At 38.8% G+C, this 14,058-nt stretch overlaps 1 protein-coding gene across 3 annotated transcripts in view; it reads left to right on the top strand.

Annotated features, from left to right (window-relative positions):
* The window catches only part of Lim1 (LIM homeobox 1), a 53,670-nt gene that overhangs the window by 28,093 nt on the left and 11,519 nt on the right, over window positions 1–14,058 (top strand). For 2 of the 3 annotated variants that reach the window (XM_076447567.1, XM_076447568.1), the window contains exons 3-4: window positions 5,226–5,458; window positions 13,203–13,424. In XM_076447567.1, coding sequence (XP_076303682.1) covers window positions 5,226–5,458; window positions 13,203–13,424 — 455 coding nt within the window. The remainder of the gene's footprint in view (window positions 1–5,225; window positions 5,459–13,202; window positions 13,425–14,058) is intronic. The other variant, XM_076447569.1, reaches the window with a different exon arrangement.

Raw genomic sequence — 14,058 nt, 5'->3', positions numbered from 1 at the left:
TAAAAAATTGAATTTAATTGATCACCTGTGATTTGATCACTTAGATCGAAGTGTAAGTGAGAAATTTCAGAATAATAAATCAGTTTTTAAACATGCAAACTGAGTGCTTGGAATAGTATTGACGAAAATGTTACAAATAAATTGTTTGAAAGTATGCCTAGAAGACTTGAAGAGGTCATAAGAAACAAAGAGTATCAAACTTCATATTAATTATGTGGTTTTATTGTTAAGAATACACTCAATTACGAATTTTCAATGCTGCCGACATATTTTCCTCAATCGATAAAAAAGTTATTTAATTTTCTCTGTCATTACTATAAACTTTATGTCATCTTTGATGCTACACATACTAGTTTGTACTATATGAAATAACATACATAATATGTATATGTTTTCGATTAATTCCTAAATTATTGATTTGAAATAGAAAATATGCTGTAATTGGACTGTAATTGGACCCCACACATTTTTAGAGCAGAATGTAAAGAAAAAAATTTGTCGGCATAAGTATTTGTGAAATTTTATTGATTTTTACAAGATAAGCATATAATACTTTAAAAATTGGAAACATATCTGGGACAGTATTCCTAGAAAATTTGTGGAAATTTTCCATTCGTCAACTTTTTATTGCCGTTTTTCCCAGCGTGGGTGCATTTGCACCCCATACACAGAGAAAAGATTAAACGAGTGAATTCCGCACACTGAAACTTGGATTCCGCGCACTAGAACGAAAAAGTTTTATCATTTTTTCCTGGAATTTTGTATAATATTACATTCAGAAAAGCTGAAAATTGGTGGTGCCCTGTGTGAAAGTTCCTTCTCTTCCTGTAAAAGCACAAAATCTAGTACTCTGTCCCATAATAATAGTAGCAGTTGACGAATTTAATTTGTCCCATAATAATAGTAGCAAAAGAAAATAAATATAAAACGCAACATTTATTATCAAAAAACTAGATTACATTAAACAATAAATTAAAAATATTACTCCTAATTTTTATTTTTAGTATTCAGATAGGTGCCGCTGGATTTTTCAATAATTTCGTTACTGCATTTTAAACTTGTAGGTAGGATCCCTTGGCTGCGAAGCTTTGCTTTCCCTATATGCGTGAGCTTAACATTATTGGAGCCATTGTTCCACATTGCTTCCAGCATAACTTGTTTCTTGTCATCTTACTTTTACAATGGGTTGATATTCAACTGAAATAAAACAATTGATTTCGATCAGCGGATGAAATTAGAAGTAATTTAAAACTAAAAATTGAAAGATGTGTCAAAACAAATGACAGATGTCATGAAACATTGATTTTGAATGAAAGTTGCGCAATTTTGCGCTACAACATAACTTACAGCTGCATTCGCCAATAATTCCCGTTTAAATATTCACTTGCTACTATTATTATGGGACAGAGGGAGTAATTAGTATTTAAGGTAATCAATGGTGCCATTTGTTGGAAAAAATGGCCGAATCTCTTCGGTCGAGTTTACCGTTTCGTCTGACTAAATTCGATGAAGTCGTCTCGCGGAATTGTGTATTGATCATCGCGATACGTATCTCATAAAGTATTTAAGGGAAATAAGAATTTGTTGTGATGTCTCGCTAATTTATGTATTTTCAACAGCATACCATTACATCGTGTCGAAATTAGAAACTTGTAATTTAAAGTCTCGTAAAAGTGCATTCTACGCTCACACTTGTAGTATAGAAAAAAGTAATAACATGCTGCGCTCCGTCTTCCAGCAACGTGTTTATGGTATCGCCAGCACGATTGTGACGTAAGTTTATTGTTGATCAGCTTCCTTAGAATGTCCTGGCTCGGGTCCACTGCTCTCAAAACATTATGCTCGTTTATTGGCTGCTCCTGTGCTGGCCAGACACGGTAAAGTCTTCTCAAACAAACCTAGAAGTCCTCAATTTTTGGCAGCGAACATAGGCTCCCTTTCCCTCTAATTATCTATGTACGTTCAATTATTTTTTCAAATCTCTGTTTGCGTTCATAATGTGTCGTATGCGAATATTTAAGCAAAATGAAAATTTTAACGTGACATAAACACATCTCTTTTGTCAATAACTTTAATAAGTGAAAAATAAAATGACAGTATTCTGAAAATCTTCTATTGTTTTAAAATGTTATTAATGGTAATAGATGGTTATTAAGTAGATTTATCGAAATTAAAGAAAAAGATTACAAGTTCATTAAACATTTTGCCTCGACTGCCACCACAAGATGGAGTAAATAAATGTCTGACTGTGTTTGCCGTCAATTTTGCTATAACCGAAACTGTTGGAAACTGACGTAAAAACGAACAGAGCTTCGGATAACATTCCAAAGCGAGTGAATGTTTCGAAAATGAATCAAGCTTCTCCCATTAAATCCGTTTCTGTCGGTTCCCTCGGGAGGCCGTCGAACGCTTTACTGCGAAGAAGGAGGACGGCCAGGGTAAAATAAGAAGCGACTAATATGAAATTAACAAGTAGGACGCGTCCCGGTGAAAAAATCGACCGGTCGACCGCCGCGCCGGTAACCGCGAGACGCGCTTTTACGGCACCGAAGGGTTTTAACTTTTTATGTTCTATGAGAGGACGTTAAAGTCCCATCTCTTTAGAAGCGCCATATTTCTTTTATCGACGTTTGCGAGTCGCGCGGCTTAATGACAGGACTTGCAAGCACCGGGACCAATAAACGTCATTCCTCTCACAACATTGACTTTCCTTTTCGTTCTGTGTACGGGAGACGGTACAAAGCGATCACATGTATGTACGGCGTGTCGCCGATGGCGGGAAAATGAAAATGTCGAAACGAATAAGTAGAAAATGTGTCGCGCTGTGGACGTGATCACCCTACGAGACTCAAAGTGTTGACAATGATTGAAGAAATATTACGGGGAGTATAGTTATACGTTAAAAATACAGCAAATATTCGATCGAAGAGAACGGGAATTGTACGATCCAAGGAAGACGGAATTTTATGCGAAACTTTCTGCATCAAACTGTACAAAAACAGGAGTGGAATAAGATGCGTGTCTCTTTTCAATGGTTTTAAGGATGTTCTGGAGGTACAATGGGAAACAAAAGTACAAGAAATTCGAAATCCATCAATACATGGCAATGAAAGCTATTCATGAGTATATTTTGCATTAAACTTTTGCGAATACTGTACCCTCTGTAGCTATATTCAGTGGTCTACGCTTGTCGCGTTTCCATGCTAGTGAGAGACGACACGATAAATTTGACGTTTTGTAGCAGTTTATAACTTTTTTACTCTGTAACTGTTTAGTGAATCCTAATAAACTTTGAACATAATTAATTACATAATTTTTACTACATATACAAAAAAACTGGAGTTTCCAGTTGCGTTTTTTCAAGGTTTAAATAGGGTTTGAAGTTGAATTTTATGAATTCTCCATAAGAAGACGTGTTAAAATGTGCAAACTTTAAGTTGCTATAATACTTAAACGGTGCAGTGAATCGAACCCAAACTTTGGTAATTGCATTAATTTAGTAAGAATTATACCTTGTCAAATTTTTGAAAATTTTGTTGCGTTTTTATATACCTCCAGAACATCCTTAAGAAATCGAGAGCAACGTAACAATATTCTTAAATTCCTCTAACAGTGTAGTATTTGCCTATTGATTTTTCTCACAAATGCGTCTGATCTGCAGTCTACAAATCAAGTTTGTACATGTCGTTATGTAAAATTATAAAGCACGACATTCGGAAAATGTATATCTTTTCTGTGATAATAAATTGTTTCATATGTCACGAGAGGGTACGTTTCATTTCATGAAATATTATAACTATGAAAGCTACTGCCACGCCGATGTAAATTTTTCTTGATATTATGACGAATAGCAGTGATTTAAAAAAAAATGATTATTGTAACGATCACTAGAAATCAATTACCTAAAGACCTAGTTTTAACCTATTTCGTGGCATGGCGATGTTTTAATTAGTTCCACCTATTTTATGTGTATAAACGGGCCACCGTGCGTCGAAGGACAAAGGGCTAAATCCGTGTTAACGCGTTCGTAATGCGGAGGAAAACGTGTTTTCGCGTTGATACGGGCGCGCAACTGGTTACCAAGAAAAAGAAAACAGCGTCGGAGAAGTCGGAATCCGGGAGGAACTTGCGTCGGGAAACCGCGTTTAACGATTAATCACGGTCCGCCCAAAAGCCCGCGGAGACGCGTGCGCTCATTATCCGGCTTTTCAGCGCCGAAGAAATAAAAAAACCTCGACCGTGGATTCGAGTCGTGGATTCGAATAAGAATTGAAGATTTAACGGGTTTTGCCTCGTAAGGAACGGGACTGTGACATAATTTACTGTAATATTACTACATTCAATGTTCAGAACTACACCTGCGCAGTATATTACTGTAAAGAAACATTCAACGATTATTTCTTGCTAAGCAATCACGTTTCACTGATTAGTTTGGATAATCGAGGTTCTATTATATCGTGGATTATAGACAAGCGTATACGATCCAAATCGTGTCGTGTTTGGTGTCATTTTAATCAGAAAATTATTGGCATTGTGCTGGTAGAATTTTCATGAAAAGATCATTGGTAAACGGCGCATTTTATGCACGTTAAAAATTGCCACATCGAGGCCCTTTTTGTTACGAATGCCATCGCATCTTTTTGTCGCATGTTTTGCTAGTAACACTAACCGTAACGGGTTGAAAATGTGTCGGATATATATTGTTTTATAAAAATTTTTTACAAGACTGAATTTACTTAGATTCTTCACAATTTTTATAATAATACGTGCTCGAATAACAAAATTTATTGAATAATTTCTAATGGAAGCATCTTTATAATTTCAATAATTAAAAGATAAACAATGTGGAAGCCGTCATTTAACCGGTCGCGATACGGTTAGCGTTAACAATACCAGATATGTATATTTCCCGTTGAAAAAATAACAGTGACAAATTTTTCAGATCAATTTTTCTACGAAAAATTCGTCAGATTGACACGAGGGTCATATTTCGAGAATCTCGATCCGAGTAAAACAATTCCCGATCCTGTAGTACCGGGTACCTACCCGAAATCGTCGGGTTCTCGCGCATTTATACTTTGAAGAGCCCGACCTGATATTTTCGGGTTCTCGCAGACCCCTAATGATCTTATTATCCGAACGCCATTGACTTCAGTCGAGTCTCTAAAAGCCGTGACTTGTTTTCGGTTATTTACGGTGGTGGTTGTTGTTCGGGCCTGTTGCAGGCGATACGGTACGAAATGCGGCGGTTGCCTCCAAGGGATAAGCCCACAGGACCTCGTGAGGAAGGCGAGGGACAAGGTTTTCCACCTGAATTGCTTCACCTGCCTGGTGTGTCGGAAGCAGATGAGCACCGGAGAGGAGCTCTACGTCCTGGACGACAACAAGTTCGTCTGCAAGCAGGACTACCTGTCGGGCAAGCCGCTGCCGGACACGCATCATGTGCACGGTCATCATGGTGAGTTACAAGTGTCATTGTCCCTCGTTATCCACCGCTGGGGTTGGGATTACACGCTCACAGAAACAGGGAGCAAGAGAGAAAGAGAGAAAACCGACACGGAAAGGTACAATCGTCCCCTCTTTGTTTCTATCGTTCGTTTGAATCGGATTTGCGGGACCGCTTGTGGGATGATATCGATCCCCTCCGACCCTCCTTCTCCTGCTCTTTCTCTCTATCTCTTTTTCTCCCCTTCTCTCTCCGCGGGATTTAAAACGATCGGAATTTTAAGCAGAGCAACGACTCCGCCAGAAGCTTGTCGACGAGCTCCTCCGTCGACTTCGAGCTCGTAACTATTTCATCATTGTTGTCGTTTTATAGCGAAACTGGCGTGCACGGTGCTTCGCGCGAGTGCAGAAATCTATATTAAATGTCAGCTGGACTATTCAGAATTAAATATGTCTTGTGAATGGCAATTTCTATGCTGTATCATATGAAAATTACAATTATTTTGACTAGACTGCGGATTTTATGCGTTTATGGTGAAAACGGTGGAAAGATAAGAGAATTTGATTCACAAGTAAAGCCTTGATCGAAGAAAAACATCTTCGAAAAATGAATTATCCACTTCGCTGCATTTTTCTGATTGAAATGACACTAAACACGATGTAATTCGAACTGTATCTAGTGGTTTAACTCGGGCCTGGGCAACTGATGCTCCGAGAGTCGATGACAGCGTCGTGTAAACACGGACCGTAAATGTACGCATGTACACGGGCATTTTTACGGTCCTTTCACGCGCTGTCCTTTTCTACGTTCAACGCGGTCGGCAAGGTCACAAAAAATAGTAGAACAGCACGATCTAAGAAACAGCACGGACCCGAGGATTTTCCTAGATCAAGGCTTTGCCGTATTATTTTTAACTCTATTAATATCCTTAAAAGAACAAATTTCTATGCAGCTCCTATGCCTGAATGTCAGTACAAAAAATTATTATTCTGCATAAAGATCCGCAGTATAATTGTGGAAGAATGATTCTTTTGAAAATAAAAAATTGTACGTATTCTTTGAGGTTCAGTTTTATACTAAACGAAGAAACTTTACTCCTTGAAATTCAACGGGGACATTACATAAAAATCTGTATGTAGTATACAGATAAAGATGAATTTATGATTACGTCACGTTATTTCCAACTTGTGATTATGTTTTATGAACAGTAGAATTGTTAACTACTTTAAATATAAACTTTTTGAACGTTGGATTTTCGTAGAACTCTTTCCACTTGCAACCAGAACAATTGCTCGGGTAATTTTGTAAGGGTTTTTACGCTCGTTGCGGAACACGCTTTAGAAGTTTCACGAAATATCATCTTAAGAGCACGGAAAGTTCCATTGAGTGGATGAAAATGATTATCAAATATTCATGCGCTGGTACCAGGAACATTTCTTCGAATAAGTTCTTAACACTCAACGGATGTAGAGGAGTCTATACAGAAGGGCTTATGCCAAGCATGTGGTTGTGTGATAATAAGGATTACAGTGAGAGTAACGTTATTTCTCGCTTTGGAAAATGTAAATGAAATATTAACGTAACAGCATAATGCGACATGCGTGTATAAAGAAGACTAGGCCGCGTTTATACGCGAAGGATAAAAGCATTCTTACATTTTACATAACATACGTAGTATAACCTTATACATATGCGTACATTAATATTGTAAAATGAATGGATTATTACTACAATATACAATGAGGTTTTGCAGACTAACTTTTCGAAACTAGAGGTAAAGAAAGTCTCTTCGACTGCGTTAAAAGTTTTATTAATAATGAAATAAAATATAATAGGGTACAAAAACACTACGAAACGAATGCAATATAATTGAGATAATCATTTGTGTTGGAAAACTTGTACAAATTTGTGAAAAGTCCTAGAATGCAGAACTTGAAAATACTTTAAAACTTTCTGTTAGAATTTTCATTTTGCATAAAAATCCGCAATCTATTTATGACTGTTATCCATGTCTCCAAATGTATACGTATAAAGTTTATCTTAACCAGTACCAGCCAGTCGGACAGAACCTTACTATCCTGGTTTTGTATCCAGTATTTTCCAAAAAGCTGAAATACTGGATACAAAACCAGGGTAATAATATAGTATCCAGTATTTTCCAAAAAAATAAAATACTGGATACAAAACCAGGGTAGTAAGGTTCTGTCCGACGGGTCGGACTGGCTAACTAAGATAAACCGACCTTAATTGGCATGATCACAGATGTATATCTACATATGTATATTTTAGAGTTCAATATTCGTAGTGTACGAATTTGTGTGTCTTGTTTGCACACTAATTCTAGTGAGCTACTTCCAAGCAGCTCCACCGTTGCATAAATGAACCGCTTTCAGCGCTTCTAAAGATCTTCGAAGCAATCTTGATAAACAGTTCGTAACATTACGCTACTACAAATACTATTGTTTGAATGCCGCCATCGTCAATACTGACTACACTGATGTGGATCTTTCTTACTGGAAATAAGGCAAACTTGCAAGATCCTCCATATTGGGTATACAGACTCGAGAATTCAGGGAATTCGTATTTCGAGAAAGTTGTAACCATTGCTACAGAACCTTATGCAACCTTAAGTCTTAAATACTTTTGAATTTAATTTGAAAAAGATAATGCAAAAGAGATGTTAAAATTGGTTGGGGAGTGTATTTAGCAGAAACGTTGCAATCCAACATACATACAATATTGTTTGGCCACAATAGTGCAAATTCGAATGGCATAATTTTATTTTCATACTACCAGTATACGATAAATATATGCTGCGAAATGGTTACCGCTTTTCGAAGATTTTTAGAAATTACAAAAACGGGACATTTAGAAAGGAACGCAATGTGGCTACACACCCATACGTAATTATTTGAACACTTGACAGATGTAAAACAATCTACAAATATAAAAATATCATAAAAGGTCTCGATAAATAACGTCGGAAGAAATATTAAGATTTCACATTAACTGAACAATATCCACACACACGCACATCGAGGATATTCTTATTGTTAGTTACAAATTAATTGTAAACGACATTGCTGTCTTGAATGGTTGATCTTTCATTTTCAAAATGCTATTAAAAAATTGCCGGTAAGTAAAGTGTTAATCCACCATTTGATCATCAGAGTAATCAGTAGACTGCGGATCTTGATGCACTTACGAAGAAATTGGCCGGGTGAAATGGGAAACAATAACGGATTAAAAAAAAATTTAATTATTATTTTACTCCTGCTGCCCACACAATCAATGCAGAACATTTTTATTTTGCATAACGATCCGCGGCCTAGTAAATCAGACACTTGAACGTCAATCTAACGAAGCCGGTCGCGCAGGGCGTCATCGGTCAAGCGCAGTCTCTCGCAGTTTAACAGAATAAATCCAGCGAGGCGAAGAAAAATAAACTCGAGGGCGGTACAAATTTTTATTTCTCCTTATTTGAAAAGGAGGGGTACGGGGATAGAGGGGGTTTGGTTGGGTCGGGGGATCACAGTTGAACGCGTCCGACGCCCGAGATTTCACGGAGTCAGGCTCGTTCTAAAAAAGAGGGGCCGGGGGTAGGTTTTTCACGGGGGTTTTAGCCCGGTCGAACGGCAAGCTGTGAAAACACCATGCGTGTACCGCGCGCCGTCAGCCACCAGCCTAACGAGAAACAAAAAAGAGAGAGAGAGAGAGGGCGGAAAGGGAGAAGGAGAGAAAGGGAGGAGAGAGAGAGCTCGTTTTCACGAGGGACTAGCTCGTGTGTAAGCCGTGAAACGAAAACCGAAAGGTCGATAGGCAGGGGCGAACCTTTTGTCGCTTCGATGCCGACGTCGAAACCGCAAAACGTCCGACAACCCGTCTCTTTTCTCGTTTTCTCGCGGCGGGGAACACGGGATCGTTCCGTCTTCGGGACGCGCGTCTACGCGCGCGTCAGACCGTCGCGTCATAATCGTCCTGGCATGGCGTCTCGATCGCTAAACCTACGCCGATTATCGAGCAGAACCGCTTTCGTCGAAGTTCCGAAACGCTGCTGTTCGGGGAATATCAATTTTCTAGGGAAGAGTCCCTGTGCTGTCCTATTAACCCTCATATCAACATCCGAAACTTGTTCACGACGCTCAACAACATTGTCCACTCAACCCTCTTACGACACGGTACGGTGGAACCTCCATTGTCCGAACTAAACGGGGAAACACGACTAGTCGAATATTCCGACCAGTTTGAATCAGTTATTAATTTGTTCAAATAAATAGTGTTGCATATATCTGGAGCATGTTGGGGTACTAAAGACTTCAGACATTGGAGATTCGGATAATCGAGGTCCTACTGTACTCTGGAAACACAGTTTGTATACTACAGCCTTGATCTATTGGGTTGGCAAGAAAGTAATTTCGGTATTTTAAAGTGAAATAGGGCTGAAATTTTTTCTTCAAGCAATGAACTTTAATAAATAAGATATGTTCCATTTTGTTCGATGATCTTTTGCCAAAAAGAATAAATAAGAACATATTTTATTGATTAAAGTACATCGCTTGTATAAAAAAAATTCGGTTTCACTTCACATTAAAATACCGAAATTACTTTCTTGACAGCCCAATAAGAAAAACCCTCGGGTCCGTGTTGTTTCTTAGATTGTACAGTTCTACTATTTTTTTGTGACCACTAGCTGTACGAAACTTTATGCGACTTTCATAGCGAGTTTACGAATGTATGAAATTAATTGATAATTATGATATTTATGAAGGCGCATTAATATTAAGTCGTGTAATGCGAACTGTCAGTCAAACCATTTGCAATGATTAATTGCAATGCATGGGTAAACGTTGATTTTGATCACTCGTGGCACTAGAACAGCAGTCGGTGGCGAATTTTATCAACTTTTAAGTAATACAACGAGACACGCGTGTGTGTAATATGAAGTACGAATAAATGGACAGTGGATCTTTATGCAAAATAAGAATTGTCTACCTGAATTGGAATCAACTGGAGTGAAATAGAAATTATTAATATGTTTAACACGTTCCCTGCCACGTGCGCCACCGATGGTACACGCTAAACTTTCCATTCAGTGACGTTTAATAACAAGTTTAAGATTGTAGAATATATTTCCACCAAAAGAATGAGTCTTTACAAAAACTGCAGTATAGAACAAAGCACATAAGTTTGTTTAATTGCTATATATGTATACAATAATTAATAATTACATATAACGATCCACTTTGTTAAAGCAAGAAAACGGTGAAAATCGCTGAACTTCTGAATTTCTACTACTATTACTACTACTTGGAAAATTTACAGGATTATACAAATAAAAAAGTGAAAAATTTGTGGTCTCCTAAACCGAACAGCAGCCGATGCAAGAATACACTGTTGAAACAGTGAAAGTTCATAAAAGGAACTTGTTTTCCAACAAAGACAAACAACATTTGAAAAACAAACAATGTTATCTCCGTACTCCGTACACATATTTACCTATTCTTTCTTCTGTTGAAAAGTTAAAATTGATTGCAGCGCCACGGATGGTACACGATGTGATGTAATTAGTAATTAGTAATTACTTATGGATTGATGAGGTAATGATATATTATGTGATAATTAGACTGCGAATCTTTATGCAAAATACAAAATTGTCTTCATCAATTGCGAGACACTGAAGTCATATTAAATCTTTCTTTCTATTTTCAACAATTTTATTAAATCGAGAATAACATATGGGCGTTCTTAAATTGTTTTAATGTTTTTACTGTTTAAAATTACATCCACCGATTTTCGTCATAAACACATAAAATCCGCAGTCTAGTGATAATATTGGGTTGGCAAATAAGTTCGTTCGGTTTTTGTGATTTATTCCAATGTAAAAAACCGAACGAACTTATTTGCCAACTCAATATATCAATCTTTAGTCAAAACATCAAATGGTCTGAATGAAAAGTCTAGAAAAACGGGCCTGGCACGGAACGTGTTAACAGATTGAAAATGATATACGGATTATAAATGTATAAAATCCACTGTATATTTAATAAATTGCAACAAAGACATGTAACGTGCCACGTGACGCGTCGTGGAAGGGGAAGGTGGAGTGGGGAGACAAGAATTCTAATCTGACCACTCTGTTCTCCCACGATCACCTCGTATTGGAAAACGTGAATCTGCACAAAGGTTCACAATCAACAAATACCGCTACCATGTCGTTTTTACACTTTTTGTCGACGTTATTTTTCCCAAGTCTAACATAAACGAGGAGCCGATCCCGGTACTGATAAAACGTCAATATTGTACATTCAGAGAAGATACAACCAACAGCCGGAAGGCTCGCGCGGCTAGAGGTACCGCGTTTCTGCGTGGTATCCTCGGGGCTTCGTTCCCCGGGAAAAGTGTTCGCCATCGGGACGACCAATTGCCGGTTTTCGATGATCAAACATCGTGACGTCTGGATGTGCCGCGCGCGTTTCCGACATTAATCTCTATCATCGGCCGGCCATTTGTCAGTTGTCGAATTCGCGGTGATCGTCTGTGCGGCGCGGCGCGCGCGTGAAAAGCGCAGCAATTACACGGGGTCCGGTCGATCAATCAGGAACGTTTATCCGATAACTTTTACCTAACCGTCTTTTGTCGCTGATCACGCGAAAATATAACGGCGGAGTTGGGGTTCGGCATTGGCTTCGGCAGTGTTACTCTTCGAAAAAAAAACTCGCCCGATCATGCGGCGCACCCGGTCGCGCGCGCGCGATCGTATTATTCAAAAGGGAATAATTGTAATCACGTTTAATTGGTAATTTCGTACACGCAGCGTGTGCCGACAAATTTACTCGTGTCGTTGATAAATGATGTGCTCTCTCCCTTCCGGTTTCGTTGTCGCGTTTCGAGGCTTTTGTTCGTCGAAATTTGACGTTGATCGACATCATTTCTAGACGGGATTGAATTTAGTGAAGACACTTTGGAAATCATATTCCGGGGGTAACAGTTAATTTTTGACGGTGTTATCGGCTCGCTGTGTTTGGCGCCGATGTTTCGACGTACACCACGAGTTTGTCCCCCTTTCAAACGTCCGACGTATAAATGGAAATGAACTTTCATCGTTATCAGACTACTACCGATTTTACGCATTTATAATGCACACGTCCCGAGCTTGATATCGGAGAAAGTTTGTTAAAATTGAACTGGGCTTTCCATTCTACTTCGAAACCGTACGGCAAAAAAGCTTTCTGAAGCGATTCATAAAAATCCTTGCGCAAATGACCGAATTCAATTGTAAGTAGATTTACCATGTAAGTTGCAGGATAAATACTCTTTATTCTTAATCATAATGCTAGAACGTTTAACCCTTAATTAGTACGTAATTTCCATTCATCCATAGTTATAGAAATTTAATTCAAAGTTTCATTGTCTACAATGCTTAAGGGTTAATGCGTCATGATACGACTAATGAAATAACAATAAAGAAAGGAGGCACCTGCGGACTCGAATGTTTGGTCCAATCTCGACGATCGAATCACTGATTTCGAGAGAAATTCGATTTCTACCGTTGAAATCTGTGGCTTTCCTTTATTTTCTGTGTAACTGGAAAAATTGAACGTTATTCGTTTACTTTTGCTACGAAAGTGCTCGAATCGCGTCCGACTCGCACCGAAGACCAATCATTGAACAGAAAAGTGACTGGCGCCCTTTTCGAACTCAATGATTCGATGATTGAAGTGGTTATAAACATACGGTTTGAATCGTTTACGAGCAGAATCGTCCAACCTTTCGGCAGGAGGCGACTCATTGATGGGTTCGGGATCGGAGGACGAGGACGAGGACGGTAGTGCTCACCATCATCACAGTGGTGTCGGTGGCCCCCATCTGGGGTCCCATAATCTAGGCCCGGGTGGTCCTGGTGACCAGACGGTTAGCCATACTGGCGATCTACCTCTTGGAAACGATCCTTGCAAGCAGGAAGACTCGGAGGATCAAGGTAAGCCTATAGTTCGATCTTTTCACCAATTTTTTCGGGAGGGGTTTGTCACCTTCAGAATTTATTTGAACCTCTATACACACATACAGTGTATCCGAAGATTAAAGTCAGAGGAATGTACACAATGTCTTTCTTAACAAACTGTTATGCGAGTTTCACGAGAAGGTTGATCCGATTCTTCTAATTTTTCCAAATGACTTAAGACGGGAGTGTGTAATTGACTTGGAAGAGAGCTTCGTCTGCTTGAAAGTTTGCATAACCTCTTCTTTCTTGCTGAAACTTACAAGTTGAGCAACATCAAAAGACTCTGGAATACAGTAATTTATCGAGATTCTGTCTACTACATTCATTCCCTTTCTCATGTGTATCGAGACGTTACCGAACTCGTATCACCTGGTACAATCATATGTTCGAGTCCAACAGTTAGACGACTGAACCGTTCCGAATCTTCAGCCATCGCCCGCAAGACAGGAAGGGTTGTTGGGCTGGAGAGTTGTTCGCATTGCGACAAATTCGATTTCCAAAGGACGATTGACTGGGACCGACTAACGACTTAATCGAGACTCGGTTCGGAGCCCCTCCTCGAGCGAGGGAGGAAATTCAGTGGCTTGACCTGGAGCGTCAGCACGAATTA

Source organism: Lasioglossum baleicum, chromosome 3 (assembly GCF_051020765.1).
Source record: "Lasioglossum baleicum chromosome 3, iyLasBale1, whole genome shotgun sequence".
Lineage (NCBI taxonomy): Eukaryota > Metazoa > Arthropoda > Insecta > Hymenoptera > Halictidae > Lasioglossum > Lasioglossum baleicum.
Note: the sequence above shows the minus strand (reverse complement) of the source record. Positions and strands in the feature narration are given on the sequence as shown.